Below are 16,155 nucleotides of genomic sequence, written 5' to 3' on the forward strand. Positions count from 1 at the left end.
GATTTAGTCTTGAAAGAATTTACTACTGTTGAAAAATCGAGTTAAAAGGAGGTAAGTATGGTGATGAAGCAGGCAGGCATCATGAAGCTAAGAGTGATGGATATCACCCTAAGGACAGAAGATGTCAGGGCATTGAGAGTTTTAATACAAAGCTTGAATGACATGATCTGATTAGAAATATCAGTGTGACTGCATCATTGAAAATATGGAGGGGGAAAAGGCTAAAGAGAGAGACCTGATGAAAGAATTGATCAGGGAAAAAAATTAAGTCCTGGACTAAGGCAGTGTCAGTAACAAGGAAGAAGAAAGGGCATACTGAAAGATTTATAAATGCAGAATTGAGTGGATTTGGAGGTCACTTGGATGTGGAAGTCAAGGGAAGGGATGGAGGAGCCAAGGATAATTGCTAGGTTTCTGACTGGGTGGGTGCATTTATCTCACGAACATCTATTAAAAGCTTTCCATGTGACAAATACTGAACTGGTACTGGGGATATAGCAGTAAACAAATGGAATTCATGTCCTCATTGAGCTTAATTTTCATCTTAAAGTACACATAAGAAATAAGTAAAATATATACTATGTCATATGGTAAAAAGTGTGTAGGGTAAAAACAAGGTTGAAGGTGGATACAAAGTGTCAGTAGGGGAGGTGTGGAACTGTGCAGGCAATCAGACAATTCCAGTTTAAGACATGTTCAGTTTGAAAACTCTGAGTTACATCCAGTGGAGTTGTCCAGTAGGATGTGAGAACATGAGTCTGGAGGTCAGAAGAGGGGTCTAGATTGAATCTATAACTCCAGGAATCTTAAACAGACTGTTTGTAGTTTAAGACATGAGGATATAACATTAACCAGGGAATTATTTAGAGGGAGAAGATGAAAGACCTACAGAAAGATTCCTGGGAATCTACAGCAATGTTGAGAAAGCCCTGGAAAGAGTCATCTAAAGACCAGAGGAGGAGCAGTGATAGGAGCCAAAGAAGAGCTTGGTGTCTAAGAACTAAGGGATGCAAATGAAAGGAGGGAAGAGGTAGTCAACCATGTTAAATGCTATGAATATAAAATAAGTACCAAAACCAACCTTGGATATACAATTTCTAGGTGATTGTCGGCTTGAAGAAGAGAGCTTGATAGATTTGAAGAATGAGGTGGGGAGGGGAAGGGACTGGGTAGAGATTAACACAACAGGAGGAGAGAGGTGAGGTACAGCAAGATCCCTGAGGAGACAGAATGGGATGGGGTCCTGATCCAGATGTAGGAAGATAATTGAGACGGGGTTTGAGAGGAAGAGGGTAGAGATGCAGGTGAATTTTCTTTAGGATGGTAACAAATAGGAAATTACAAATTGAGAGTATTCTTATTTGGAATTTCTTTTATTTCCTTTCTCAAGTAAAACTCCATGTAGATATTGAGAATCAAGAGGGAATTGGGTAGAGCGGGGCATGGTGACCAAGCTGCCTGTAATCCCAGTGGTTCCGGAGGCTGAGGCAGGAGAATTGTTAGTTCGAAGCCAGCCTCGGCAACTTAGTGAGGTGCTAAGCAACTCAGTGAGACTCTGTCTCTAAAGAAAATACAAAAAAAGGGCTGGGGATGTGGCTCAGTGATTGAGTGATCCTGGGTTCAATCCCTGGCACCAAAAAAAAAAGAGGGAATGGGGAGAATAAATGGATTGGGTAAAAAAGTTTCACGTGACTGTTATCATTTTTATGCAAAGTAATTTGCATACTACTACTATATGAAAAGTAGAGTAGAATTGGGTGGCGGAGTTGAGATTGGGGAGCATTTCTTTTCAGTGGCACCATTTGCATGAATGACTTGAACACAACCATGAAATTGACATTTTGCAAAGGAAAGATTATGGAGCAAGGGAGTTAAAAGCTGTCAAAGAGCTTTGCAATTCAGGCTTTCAGAGATGAGGGGAGCTCCAAGTAATGACAAAATTCAGGATGTGGCCATAAGCAGCTGAACAGCAGTGGAAGTATATACATAGCCTGAGTTTAGTAGATCAAGTATGTGTGACTGAGTCATTGGACAGATTAATTTCATTGCACAGTAAATGGGTTTATTCTTGCCTAGTTTGTTTGCTGAAATTGCCAAATTTCATTATTTATCAATAATTATTGATAAAAGGAAGGTATTTTTATATAGTCCTTTAGTCTTTTAGAAAAGACCCTTTGTTCTTTGTCTTCTTGCAGGAAAAAAAAAAAAGACTAATAAATTCTTTCATGAAATCTCTATCTTGCTCTTTAAATGCATCTAAATCCTGAAGCTATATAGTGAATGGATGTCCAAAAAGTCGTATAAATACGTATGTGCTTAGTTTTTAAAGCATATCAAGATCACGGCTCTGCTTCACTCCACTGAATTGAACAATAACCACCAGTCTATTTACATGCTCATCAAAGTGGTGGGTATGTGTGCATGCTTCTACCATGCTGCACAAACTGTGTCTTTCTTTTGTCAACCTTAGGGAGGAATGAAGTTTTCAACAAGATTAGACGATTTGGCAAATTAAAAAGTGACACACCTGGAGCTGGATGTGGTGGCACACCTGTAGTCCCAGCTACTCCAGGAGGCTAAGTCAGGAGAATGGCTTGAACCCAGGAGTTCAAGATCAGCCTGGTTCAACACAGTGAGACCTCTCCCAAGGGGGGAAAAAAAGATAATTGCAGATGAAAGGAAATGGAGACTGGAAATGCAGATAAATTAACTTTAGAAAGTGATTGCGGCAATTGACTGTCCTTCACCAGACTGTATATTGATTTAACTGTGTTTCCTGACAGCCTGTGGGGGCAATATCTATATCCATGATGCTGATTCTGCTGGATACGTGACTTCCCCCAACTACCCTGGCAATTATCCCCAGCATGCTGATTGCATTTGGATCATAGCTGCTCCTCCGGGAAAAGCTATAAGGTTGCAGTTTGAAGATCAATTCAATATTGAAGCAACACCCAAGTAGGTCACCTCTGTTTTCAGTTTTCTGTTACCAAAGCTCAGTACCTTTTAGCTGTCGTGTCTCAAAACCATTCATTTCTTCTTTTGTTAGCAGTACATACTGCATAGGAAATTGAGGGACAAAGGGACAAACTTAATGCTTGGAGTCTGAAAACCATGTCTGGCAGCCACTCTCCCATCAGCTGAGCAGATTATGAAAATAGATATTGTCCCTCATGACCCTTGACACATCCTCCAAAAGACATTGAGGGTGGCTGTTTGAGATTTATGTTATCTGTTCTTCCACCCACAGGAAAAGCATAGTGCCACTAGTAGATGAGTATTTATTTGCCCAGCCTCAAATTCAATGTCATAGATGATAAAATATCTATTTAACAAATGGAAATTTGTGTGAGGTGATACCAGGGGTCACCAGAGTCAGAAACAGCACTAAAGCAAATATATGACTCTTAAAGGATTACAACCCAGAGAGTATGTCTTACTATGTTATCGACAAAGGAAAACTACATAGTCCATAAGAAACCATCTATGGTTTTCTCTTTCATTTAACAAAAGTGTTTATAAACGTTCATGAATCCATGTATGATGCAAAACTTGATAGAAGAGATTTGATGCCCATTTCTGGGCACCAGATATACTATTCTCCCACTCACTGAGCATTAATTGGCTGCTTTGACTTTCTCAGGAAACATTAGGTAAAGACTTGACCTCATTTTAGGGATGGGGAAAATTCTAGCCGAGGCTCTCCATTATCCTTTGTCATAGAGCTGCCAAATAAGAGTTCAGATTTCTCATGTGAATTGTATCAAATTACCACGTGAAATATAACTCCAGTTATCCTGAAATCCATAGGGGTTAGTTTGAAAATAACTTTTATATTCATAAAACTAAAACAGACAATGGAAGGCAAATAAATATTCTCTAGTGCAGAGTACATGTAAAACCCGTCTTTCTGAGTTAATGATTGTATTATCATCAGAAAAATATACAGCATTTTAAAATGACATGAAACTTAAATGAACTCTAACATGGTATCTTACACTATAGAAATGATGCTTAATGATCTTCGTGGAGAAAGTTAGTGAAGTCTTCTTTATTTAAATAAGTCAAAGTTATTGGCCTTGTAAATAAATTTAACAGATCTTCCCCCCTTTAGCTGTACTTCCAGTTACCTTGAGTTGCGGGATGGAGTTGATTCAAATGCTCCAGTACTTTCCAAATTTTGTGGGATATCTCTGCCCAGCAGCCAGCTGTCCTCAAGAGAGGTTATGTATTTGAGATTTCGATCTGACAGTAGCCCCACTCACATGGGATTCAAGGCCAAGTATTCTATAGGTAACATTTTATTTTTACATTAAATAGGAAAGTGGTAAAATGAATGTTACATCTTTTAAAATGTCTTTTAAAATATGTCTATCTGCCTAATTTTAATAATTATTCTAATGATAGAAATAAGAATATAATGTTTAAAACCTAAGTCATCTATCAATTTTAATTTCTCCCTTCATTTTTATTTTAAAACATTATTTTTAGTAAACTAGTCTATTTTATATTTTTCTAATTTGTGAAAAATATGTTCAGTTAAATCATTTTCCTTCTTTTTATCCTGATATAAAAAGATCCACATACAGCATAAGTTTAAATAATAAAATCATTTAGTAATCAAACCATTATATTTAGAACAGTGACTGAACGTCTCTTCATTAATAGAAAATTTAATTTTTCCCCCAATCTTGAGTGCCAAATGAGTCACTGAATAAAAAGCAAATATATTTTCTCAGTATTTTGATCTCCTTATTTTAAAATTGCATAGTAAGCATACATATTAAAGATTCACTTCAATATGATCACAATAGCATACAATTTAGTGTCTGAGGGGTCTGGACTCTATCCAAATAAATATTTCATACAGCAAGAACTTGGAAAGCTTGGTTGTAACAATATTTAACTTACACCATAGGTCATTTATTATTCTGAGTTAAGTTGCATATAATTCAATCTAGTGATCTCATCTACCTGATAAGAAATAATTGAATAGGGGCTGGGGGTTGTAGCAAGGTAGAACACTTGCCTACCATGTGTGAAGCACCGGGTTTAATTCTCATCATTGCATGTAAATAAATAAAATAAAGGTCCATTGACAACTAAAAAAAGTATTTTAAAAAAGTAAATAAATAAACTTACATTTTAAAAAGAAAGAAAATAAATAAATGAATAGTAATTTTTCAAGACCCTGAGATACCAGTTACTACAGTACAATGTTGATTTGGTAAAATAAAAATAAACTAGAAATGGCAGGCATTACCAATCAATCACAGTACCCCTTCCAGCTAAGTCTGGAGAGTTTCTAGAATCATCTATCAATCTATCAGTTGGGTCATGAAATGAAATTTACTTGAAACTAATAGCTCTCGCATAGTGTCCCAATAGAATTAATGTGACATTATAGAATACACCATTCAATTGTCATCTTCCATTTTCCCTTATTGATTGCACTTGAAGTACTCTCTTTACATCAACAGTAGATTTTGAATAATGAGAGATTTACAATTTTCACAATTTTAAAACTTTAATTTATATTCACTGGACAACTGGAGTTTTCAATATACTGGTTTAATCAGAGAAAAAAAATCTAATAGAATATTGCCCTTTTTTTTTTTTTTTTTTTTGGTAGCCCAGTGTGGAGGAACAGCAACAGGGCAAAGTGGCATCATTGAAAGCATTGGATACCCAACACTTCCCTATCCAAATAATGTATTCTGTCAGTGGCACCTCCAGGGCCTCTCAGGACACTATCTCACCATCCATTTTGAAGATTTTAACCTTCAGAATTCCTCTGGCTGTGAAAAAGACTTTGTGGAGATCTGGGAAAATCATACTTCTGGTCAGTGAAATATATCTACTCTCTTGTGGGTTGTTTATTTTCACGCTTGCTTATTCAGCTCTGAAGTTTCTCTTCTTCTGAGAAAGGCCAAAGAGGAGTGCAGATCAGTCAGCTCTGGGAAGCACTAGCAATTCCCCCACTCTATTCTGTCCTTTCACAAGGGACATTCCAAGCCCCAGGTGTGTCTGCAGCTCATTCAGGAGACCACCCTGACAGAGCACTGTACTGGGAGGGTGTCCTCTTCCTGCTGAGACCCCTCAGTATCACATGGGGTTACTTCAGGGGCTTCCTGGAGCATAAGGAAAAGGTAATGAAAACGTGCGCATGCCTCCTGGTAATAAAAGGTGCCCACTTGTCACTGTTGATTCATTTTTCTAATCAAATAAGCAAGGCTTCCTCACTGTGCTGAGACCTTTCCCATAATTAGTTGCAATTTTTCTTTTTGCACATGTTCATGTATTTGAATAGGTGGACTTTAATTCATGATTTGTTTGCTCTTCTGGACAAAGGTTACTGTTTCTGCACAGATAGGGGTTTGTCTTTTATTATTTTCTTTATGCTTGCAGAATATCTCAAACAGAGGTTAAATGAAACTAATCACCTGGAAATATATATTATCTAATTCTTTGTCTATCACAGGAAATACTTTGGGCAGGTACTGTGGAAATGCCATTCCTAAGGACATAGACACTTCTAGCAATGTTGCTTCAGTCAGGTTTGTCACAGATGGCTCACGTTCTGCCTCAGGATTCAGACTACGGTTTGAATCCAGCATGGGAGGTGAGTTCATTGCCCCATTTTTTTTTTAAAGTATTGACTACTTACATTGGATAGACATTTGCTAGGCATTGGTGTTAAAATAGTTTGAAAAAAAAAGCCATGACCCTATCTTCTTGGACCTTATGGTTAGTAGGGAGTCCTATGTTAATTACCAGTCTTGCAAATAAATGAAAAATTGCCGCAGTGATAAGGGCTACAAAGAGAAGTAATGAGGATCAGGAGAGGTGTAATGGGTACTAGAATTATCCTGTGGTACACATCCTAAGAAAACTAGTCCATCAGTCCTAGAGTTATTCAGAATTGGCATTCCCAAATACTCTCACTAACCCAGGTGAAATAAAAATCTTGTCTAACAAAACTCAATAATCACTTTAACCTGTTTGAGTTCACTATTTATTGATTTTTCATGTATCTTGGACCTTGGTGACAATTAAAATGCTACTAGTTAACTATCATCTGTGAAAGCCGATTAAATGTTAATAGAGATATCAGAAGTGAATACAAATGTTCTCTAAAAGTGTTCACAAACATATAGCGATAAGTTAGTAATGACAATAATTTTGTCTAGAGGGATAACTAAAAATTAATTTTGAGAGCAAAATTATGGAAGGAGTCATTTTGATTTGATTGAAAGTTGTCCTGTTCTTTCCGCTGCTTCAGTGTGTGGTGGGGATCTACAGGGCCCAACTGGTACATTCTCTTCTCCCAACTACCCGAACCCAAATCCTCATGGCCGAATCTGTGAGTGGAGGATCACTGTACAAGAAGGAAGGCAGATCAGCCTAACTTTTAACAACCTGCGCCTGGGAACTCACCCATTCTGCAACGCTGAGCATGTGACTGTAAGTGCTCTGTGCCATCAGGGATATTATATCCCATTGTTTAGGGACTTTATTGCCCCATAAATCATAGTCCAAAAACTAGGTCAGAATATTGCCATCTACGCAACTATATCTCAGAAAAAATTCTAAGTATTTCAGATAGAACAAAATCACCATAAACGGCCAAAATAATTGTAAGGGTTGTCACTAGATGTATCAGAGTCATAGGATAAATTTTTAGAGCGAATGCCTGTCACATACGGCAAAAGACTGTAAGCGAGAAAAACTGGGCCTTAGGTAGCACGTAACTGGATGGGACCAGAGTCCCAGCACAAGCCACCACCTGAGGTCTTAAGCAGCTGTGTGGTTCTGTGTAATTATTGTCCTCTGCCAGAGTTATGAGGGACTCTTAGTTGAAGACCAGGGCTGCTTGCCCTCAAATGATTAGAGGTGTCCCTTCTGCAGTTTTGGTTATCTTAGTAAACAATTTCAAATTCCATTTGCTCAGATCAAAAACAGATTTCTTCCTTCCTGACTTTTTGCAGCGCAAGGGTATATGCTGAAGGACCGTGTGTGTCTGGAGTGGGGAGGTGCTGGTTCTTGAATCCAGGGCTTCACACATGCTGGGCAAGTCCTCTGCCACTGAGTTACGTCCCCAGTCCTCAATTCTTTTTTTTTTTTCACTTGTGTATCTAGTTGTCTATTTATTTATTTATTTTTGTGGTGCTGGGTATTGAACCCAGGGCCTTGTGCTTACAAGGCAAGCATGCTACCAACTGAGCTATATCCCCAGCCCCCCAGTCCTCAATTCTTAATGCCTATTTTGGAGCCCTTTTTTTCATACCCTATGTTGCATCTAGAAGTAAGTCCCATTGGCTATATCTTTAAAAAAATACCCAGAATCCAAAACCTCCTCTTCATATCCACTACCACCACTGTCACCATTCACCTGGATTATTTCACCAAAGTCCATCTGCTCTTTCTGCTGGACCTTGTCTTCCTACAGTCTCAATACAGCAGCCAGAATGAGGGTTTCAAACCTGATCAAATCATGTTGTTCCCATTCAAAATCCTCTAATGGCCTCTCATCTCACTCAGAGGAAAATCCCAAATCCTTATCAAGGCCCACCCAGCCTGACGGTCCATCTCCTTCATCTACAACTTCTCTTATTTCTGCTCACGAGGATCCAGCCACCTTGGCCCTGTTCCCATTCTTTGAACATGAGATGCTCTCACATCAGACCTTCATCTTTACTGCCGTCTCTGGGTGGTTCCTCTGCAGATGGCTGCTGGTTCACATTCTTACTTTGCTCAGGTCTCTATTCAAATGATCTTGATCCACAAAGATTCCCCTAAGTAGACCCCACCCAGACCTCTCACTTCCCTGCATTTGTTTTCACATCAGCTGGCATATTTCATACTTACTTGTTCATCTGTGCATTGTCTGTTCCCACCAGTAGGAGTAAACTCCATGAGGGGAAAGCCTTAGTTTCATTCACCACTGAGTCCCCAGCACCCGCACAGCATAGAAGTAAAATTATTGAATGACAGACAAGTACAAATAGCATCGTTAGCCTTTTAAGTCACTTTTTGGGTTGTCAGTTTAATCATCTCCTGTTGGATAGTGAATTTTCAAAAATGTAAAACATCTTGTGACATCCCATTATCACTTTGGATTGACCTAAAATGATCACATTCAACTTTGATCCCAGCTTCAAGTACCTAAAGGACTTGAAATGTCTTTTCTCAGATATTGATAATATGGAACCAGTATGCTTCTTTTTAATTTGAGAGCTAGGGAACCTTGGACTAAGGTTGTTACTTTTAAAAGACATTTTTTCCTGTTATTCATTGAATAAGGGTATGGACAAAAATGAAGTGGAAAAAAGATTAACCACTTCCACCACACCATATGTTCAGGCATTTTCTTATCTCTTCAAGGCCATGCATAATTTTATGTAGTTGTAATCATCATATAAATTCACTTGAATTCTAATTTTAATCTATTTTTCTGATTATAAATATAATGGGTACTTATTGAGCAACATTTGGTAAGTTCCAAAAATAAAAATGATAATATTTTGGAATTTTAAATTTGTATTACTAAAATTTCGATGTATATGCCAACATTTGCTTTTTCTCTGAAGTTATTTTCATAGTTTAAATCAAACTGAATATAATGATTATTAAGAATCCTACAACCAGAATATTTGTGTCCAACAGGAAAGATAAAATGAACAGTCATAGTTTTTGAACTCAAAGAATAAAATAAAAATTTTGACAACTACCACAAATTCTGAGCCAGTTCTTACTTGTCATGTCATCATTGATGCCAAAGGATCTGCTTCCTCACCCTCATGGCTACTTCTGGCATTTGTGACATTATTTATATGTAACATTTCTACTCTGCTGCTCCGTAGTTTTTTTATCTTGAACATCCAGTTATGGAGGATGAGGATTCGGTTCTCCCCCACCACCAGTGCTCATGAGGGGTGCACGGTTTACATATCCTGCCAACTTTCTCCCCAAATACACATGCCACTCCTTTTGTTTAAATTGTCATTCAGTGTTTGTGACACATTGCTGTGATCATGTGAGCACCATTCACACCTAAGCCACGTAGTGTAATACAGTCCCATTTGCTTTTGATTTTCCAAGTAATAATGATAGTTATATCCTTTTTACATTTTCTGGGGTTTTTATGAATTGATCACTAATTCTTCCACACCCTTCACCCCCGCCCTGGGTGTGCACTCCACCTCATGGATAAAACACGCCTATCAGTTCCATTTATTTTCTTTGTCCATCAGCTGTAAGCCTGATGCCAGCAGTTATTTGGGGATGTCTCTCCATTATTAAATCTACGAGTCCCTTTATTCCTCCTCTGGGTGGGGTTCCTGTCTTTATGATATGATGCATTGCTTTTCTTGGTTTATTTACTGTTTCAGGTGAGGTAAATACTCTTGTAGTTCCCTATGGAAGTGACACACTTTTTGAGAACATGTATGTTTGAAATTTTCCTTATTTTATCCTCAGTTTTGGAATGTACATGTTCAAATATTACCTATATTCAATATGCTTACACATGGCTATATTAATCATAATTTTGAAGTTTTATGTTGCTTCTTTAGGGATTAATTTTCAAATTCCTGCCTCCCACTTACTTCTAGTGGTCTGACAATCACTTACTAAGTGTCCAATGTTCCTGGGCTGTTCATTCATATGAAACATCCTTGCCAAGAAAGAGAGGGAGAAAGAAAAATGGAAAGGAAAGGGAAAAAAGAAGGAAAGAAAAAGAAACCCTTTCTAGGATCTACAGATGGGGCGGGGCAGCTTTAAGTGCCTGCAGCTTTCCTACACCTTATCCAGTTGGACTGAGCATAAAACACCTCCCAACCCAGCCGCCTCTCTGACTCTGTGCAGATGGGGAAGATGAAGGCCACGCCACTGAGTGTGTACCACAATGAGCCCCATGTCCGATATTGTTCATGCTCACAGTGAATTTTATAGCTTGTCCTGAATCTCATTTGCCTACTTCTACCCCATTATCTTCTAGGGGTCATAGTTTCTGAGTAAAGAAGGGATTAGAGGGCAAGAATGGGATAGCACTCTGGTTGCTTCTAAAGGCAGAAATCCATGTGATAAATGGATGACTGCACAATTTTGAGTCATTGTGATTCCACACCAGGGAAGACACAGGCAGGGATAAAGGCCATTTCCAACATGTCCCATTAGCCTTGTAGTTGGTTATAATCCCTTTTGATTCCAGCAATGTGTTGCTCATTCCTGTTTCCAGTATTATTGAAATATTTGTCATCTTCTGTTTCTTTGTGCTTTACTTCAGCATGTGAAATCAGAGTTTGAATCCTAGTTCAAATATTCCTAGTTCTTTGAACTTTGGAAAATTTGCAAATCTCTCTGTATTCTAGTGCCTCAATCTGGATCATGGGGTGCTAGTACATGCCTGAGAGGATGTTGTGCTGATTGAATGATTAGCAGAGTCTGTCATTATGTCTGCTCAATAGATGGTAGAAAATTCTTTATCTGGTCCTATAAGCCGGAAGACCTTTTAAATCAGAGTCCCCCCAAAGAGCTAAATTTAATCATCAATTATAGTAAATAAAATATTATCCATCTTCTGTAATAGAGCACTTTCTTCTCTTGTATAGCTTCAATGTCAGAGTGACATGAGTCATTCTTTTAATCGTGAGCCATTCAAATCCTTTTTAAAAACAGGGATAGCAATCACTCAATCGATGAATTATTTTTATTTCTTCCGGCTATATTTTGAACTCTGAAAACCAGGCATGCTAAAAAATTCACTTGGTTTTGTATAGCAGGGGAATAATATTTTCCTACTTATTCTAACTTTGCAAATAAATAGACATAGTGTTTAATATTTTGAAGTCAATATTACTCTAATTCATTTTTAAACAATCATGTGAGTGCGAAAATTGACAGCTTGAATCCATAAGTAATTAAGAAGTAGCCATTATATTTACACTGAGATTGATTTTTAAATTACCTTTCAAGGTGTTTTCAAATATTTGGGTTATTATATGTCATGAGTCACTAGAGACTAACATTTAAGCTTTCTTTCCAAATATCAAAGGCCCTGATGCATTTTTAAAGAAAAATTGCCCATCAGTGAACTCTGTGATCTATCATGTAAGCAAGTAGCACATCTATTTCACATGTACCACACACATTCCTCTTAAAAAGTATGCAGCAGTCATTCACTGGTCACTGCATAATAGGGGGCACTACTACAATACTTTTGCTTTAGTAAAATGACCCTAAAGCCACAAAATGTACTGGGGTAACACAGGGGCATGTGGTACTGGAATAGAGTCTGTTTTGTTAAGCAATTCTTTTAGCACAGGGTTGCCTTAGATTGAAGTGGCCTGGGCTACAAAGTCACCTCCTAGAAATATTCAGTGACAAGGACTGTATTGCTAAAGGTTTAATTATTTTTCCAATAGGTATTTAATGGCCTCAGGAGTAACTCACCCCAGCTAGAGCAGCTGTGCAGTAGTGTGAATATAAGCAATGAGATAAAATCTTCAGGGAACACCATGAGAGTCGTGTTTTTCACGGATGGATCCCGACCGTATGGAGGCTTCTTTGCTTCCTACATATCCAGCGGAGATGCAGGTAACTAGGATGCTACAGTTGCACCTCCCCTTAGTAAGAAGAACTTCAGATACCCCACCGACTGCCAGGAGCAAGGGAGCTTTCTATAGTTTCTTTGCTGGTTACACCTGAGATCTTCACCAGAAGACTAACACTCATAAACAGATAAAAAATTCACTCCCAGCAGACAAAAAAGTTTTCTGATTTCAGAAAGAAAACGGCTATTATGAATTACAAAACTTTTTAAAAATGCCATTAGATGAGCTTGTAGCACAATTCCATATAATTCACATCACTATTAGAATTAGATCCATATCCACAATCCCTGGTCAATTGTTTTGTGCTAAAGAGACCATCCACCTCTTAGAAGGTAACTTAGTCCCAGAGAGTAATTAATTTTATTGGAACAGAATATATTTTATTGTTTCTTGGTTATTTATCCACATACATATTTACAGCAAAAATGAATGGAGGGGTTCATATTTGACATAGAATATATCCCCCAAATTAATTAAGATGTGGACTTCGGTTATAAATATCCTACTACATTGTAGATTGGTGCTGTTATCTAAGGGTTTTTAAGTTTAGGAGAAGTGGAAGTGAATATATATGTGTGTATGTGTGTGTGTGTGTGTGTGGATAATCAGAAGCCATTGGGACCTACCACCAATATATTTGATATTCCTCTAAATTAAACGTTAATGAATGATAAGCCCAAATTTGGAGGTATAATCTCACAGCCAAACCCAAGTACTCTGCTTTCCAGTTGCAGGGAAATAAAGAAACTTTAGTTTTGCAGGTCGTTCCTTTATAAGCCCACAGAAATTTCTTCCATAGTTCGTGTGTCCTTTATGCACAATCCTGACTGCGTGTGGGAAGACAAATCAACACAGCAATGTTGCTGTTGTTCTTTTGGTTACTCTTCCTGGAATGTTGGCATCTGGTAAGGGTGGAATCTTACTGCTCCTTTCTCTGCTGCCTTTTGCTTCTTAGTGTGTGGTGGGTCTCTTACCAACAACCCTGAAGGAAACTTTACCTCTCCTGGCTACAACGGAGTCAGTAATTACTCAGGAAACCTGAACTGTGAATGGACTCTCAGCAATCCGAATCAGGGAAATTCATCCATTTACATTAATTTTGTGGATTTTTCCCTTGAAAGTCATCAAGACTGTCAATATGATGTCCTTGAGTTTCGAGTGGGTGAGTTTAATCTAAGATTATCCTCTCATTTATCTGTGATTTTCTTCTTATGTCTGGAGAACACTTATCAGGAAGCAAGTCAAATGACTATTGTATAGTTACATAGGATCCCAAAGAACTTTGTTGAAATAAAGTCATATTTCTGTGTGTGCCCAAATGAGGAAAATGTGCCTTATGAAATAAGATGGATCTATGTTTACAGCAAGACCCTACATCATAGTTGATTGGTTTCCTAGTCTGCGACACTCACTCCACATAGATTCTGGAGGAGTTAGAGTGTTAATGAGTTTGAGTGTCCCCTTCAACTATCATGTACTACTCAAGATTCCTTCCCTAGGAGACTGGAACTGAGCTCAGTCAGAATGTGTTGGCAGCTTACTGAACTTAAAGGATTCAAAAGGAATCTGCCAAATTCTGCTTAGGCCTTAGAGGCTACAAGAAGTTTGCAATGCTCCTGATGGAGAAGCATAGGGATCTATTTGGAGAATTATCCCCAAAGCAGTAAGTTTGTCTTGGTTTTCATGATAGAAAAGAATCAAGGTATATTTGGTAAATCATAATTCTGTTAAGAATTTTAAAGACTGTCTTCATGGAAAATTAGTCATGTCTTAGCATCAAGGCAGAGGTTATCCATTAAGTTGCTCTTACTGTCACACTGACACTTGTTTCCCAGTAAATACTAAGTAGATAGAAGAGGGAAATAATATGGTAGACAACTATACTGTCAATGGTTTGCTAAGTTCAACTTTTAACCCATAATTTAAATAAATGAAAGTCAAAATGAGAAGTTAGTTTATTGGTGCAGATGTGTTGCAACTACAAAAGTCACTGGTAGCTGCCTTTGAGAACATGAAAGAAAGAATTTTCAAGGGGAATATGGTAAAGTCTATGGTGACAGACCAAGGACTTCAAGAAGAAAATCAGCTGAGCTCTACAAAGTTGATGAATCTAGAAAAGTCTTATGAAGAAAATGGAAGTGGTAGTCTGAGAATGTTCTCCATAAGCCAGGTGTGGTGGTGCACTCCTGTAATCCCAGCAGCATGGGAGGGAGAGGCAGGAGGATCACAAGTTCAAAGCCAGCCTCAGAAAATTAGCAAGACCCTGTCTTTAAATAAAAATATAAAAAGAGCTAGGGATGTGGCTCAGTGGTTGAGCGCCCCTGGGTTCAATTCCTGGTACCAAAAAAAAAAAAAAAAAAATTCTCCCTGACATTCTGACAAACCCCACCTCTTCTCACCTCTTCTATCTAGCTCTAAACCACTGGCCTCTAGAAGCAAGCAGAACAGCTGTGTATTAAGTTGTCATCAGCTAAGCTCAATCTTATCTTTATTCCCTCAGATTTAGACACAACTAACATACTAAACTTCATTGATGTGTAAAGTCAGTGATGTTCATTTGACAGAATAAATAGAAATGAATTTGAGTTCTCTAGATATTTTGTAAATCTGAATCAGATTTCTCTGAAAAAAAATGTTCATAAAACGTGGTCAGCTCAAATCAGACGGATTTTCACCTGAGCACTAAATATTCTGTTCATTTTAGTCAGTTGAATACAGTAAAGAAATCTTTTAAATTTTAGGCAGTTATCACCTTCGTGTATTTTTATCATTGTTGTATCAAATTTCTTATGACCTAAGAAATTCATTGTATTGCTGTTTAGATATGCCAAAATTATTATGAAACTGCAAATTGGAACAAATTGGCACCTAAGGTAGAAATATGTCTATACAAAAGCAGCACTTTTTTGTTGTTGCTTTTGCTTTACTCTGTTGGAGGAACTCTTTGTAATTGACAAGATGGAGAGGAACTTTGTGCAATGTCTACCACAATATCAAAATTTAAAGGTGTCAATATCTTGAGATGTCTTTCAGATTCATTCCTACTGAATTCATTAAATATGTTTCTCAAAAGTTATACAAATAATTGCACTTTGTGTATCATTTTGTTCAGGTGATGCTGATGGTTCCCTAATAGGGAGATTCTGTGGCCCCAAACCTACCCTGCCTTTGGTAATACCTCATCCTCAGGTGTGGATACACTTTGTTACCAACAATCGTGTAGAATATCCCGGATTCCTCATAGAGTATTCCTTTACAGGTAAGACTGATGATTAGGATCTCAATATCTGACAACAAAATGATCATTAAAATTTTATTAAAATAAAATATATGAACTATCTTTATTAAAATAAAATTTTTCCATAAGGATATTTCATATATTTTGCTAGATTTATTTCTAGGTAACTATTAGCTTTGTTTCTAATGTTAACAACATTTTCCAAATTATGTTTGTTAATTGGCTGTTTCTGACACCTAAGAATTTTAAAAGTTTTATATATTTATCTGTATTCTAGAGGTCTTGCTATACTCTTATAGGTTT

At 37.6% G+C, this 16,155-nt stretch overlaps 1 protein-coding gene across 1 annotated transcript in view; it reads left to right on the forward strand.

Annotated features, from left to right (window-relative positions):
- CUBN (cubilin) overlaps positions 1–16,155 on the forward strand; it is a 286,894-nt gene that overhangs the window by 188,382 nt on the left and 82,357 nt on the right. The window contains exons 44-51 of the mRNA XM_079108165.1: positions 2,784–2,958; positions 4,115–4,293; positions 5,633–5,842; positions 6,482–6,622; positions 7,283–7,464; positions 12,426–12,597; positions 13,570–13,776; positions 15,727–15,873. Of these exons, the coding sequence (XP_078964291.1) occupies positions 2,784–2,958; positions 4,115–4,293; positions 5,633–5,842; positions 6,482–6,622; positions 7,283–7,464; positions 12,426–12,597; positions 13,570–13,776; positions 15,727–15,873 (1,413 nt within the window). The remainder of the gene's footprint in view (positions 1–2,783; positions 2,959–4,114; positions 4,294–5,632; positions 5,843–6,481; positions 6,623–7,282; positions 7,465–12,425; positions 12,598–13,569; positions 13,777–15,726; positions 15,874–16,155) is intronic.

This window comes from Sciurus vulgaris (assembly GCF_902686455.1).
Source record: "Sciurus vulgaris genome assembly, chromosome: 12".
Taxonomy (NCBI): Eukaryota; Metazoa; Chordata; class Mammalia; order Rodentia; family Sciuridae; genus Sciurus; species Sciurus vulgaris.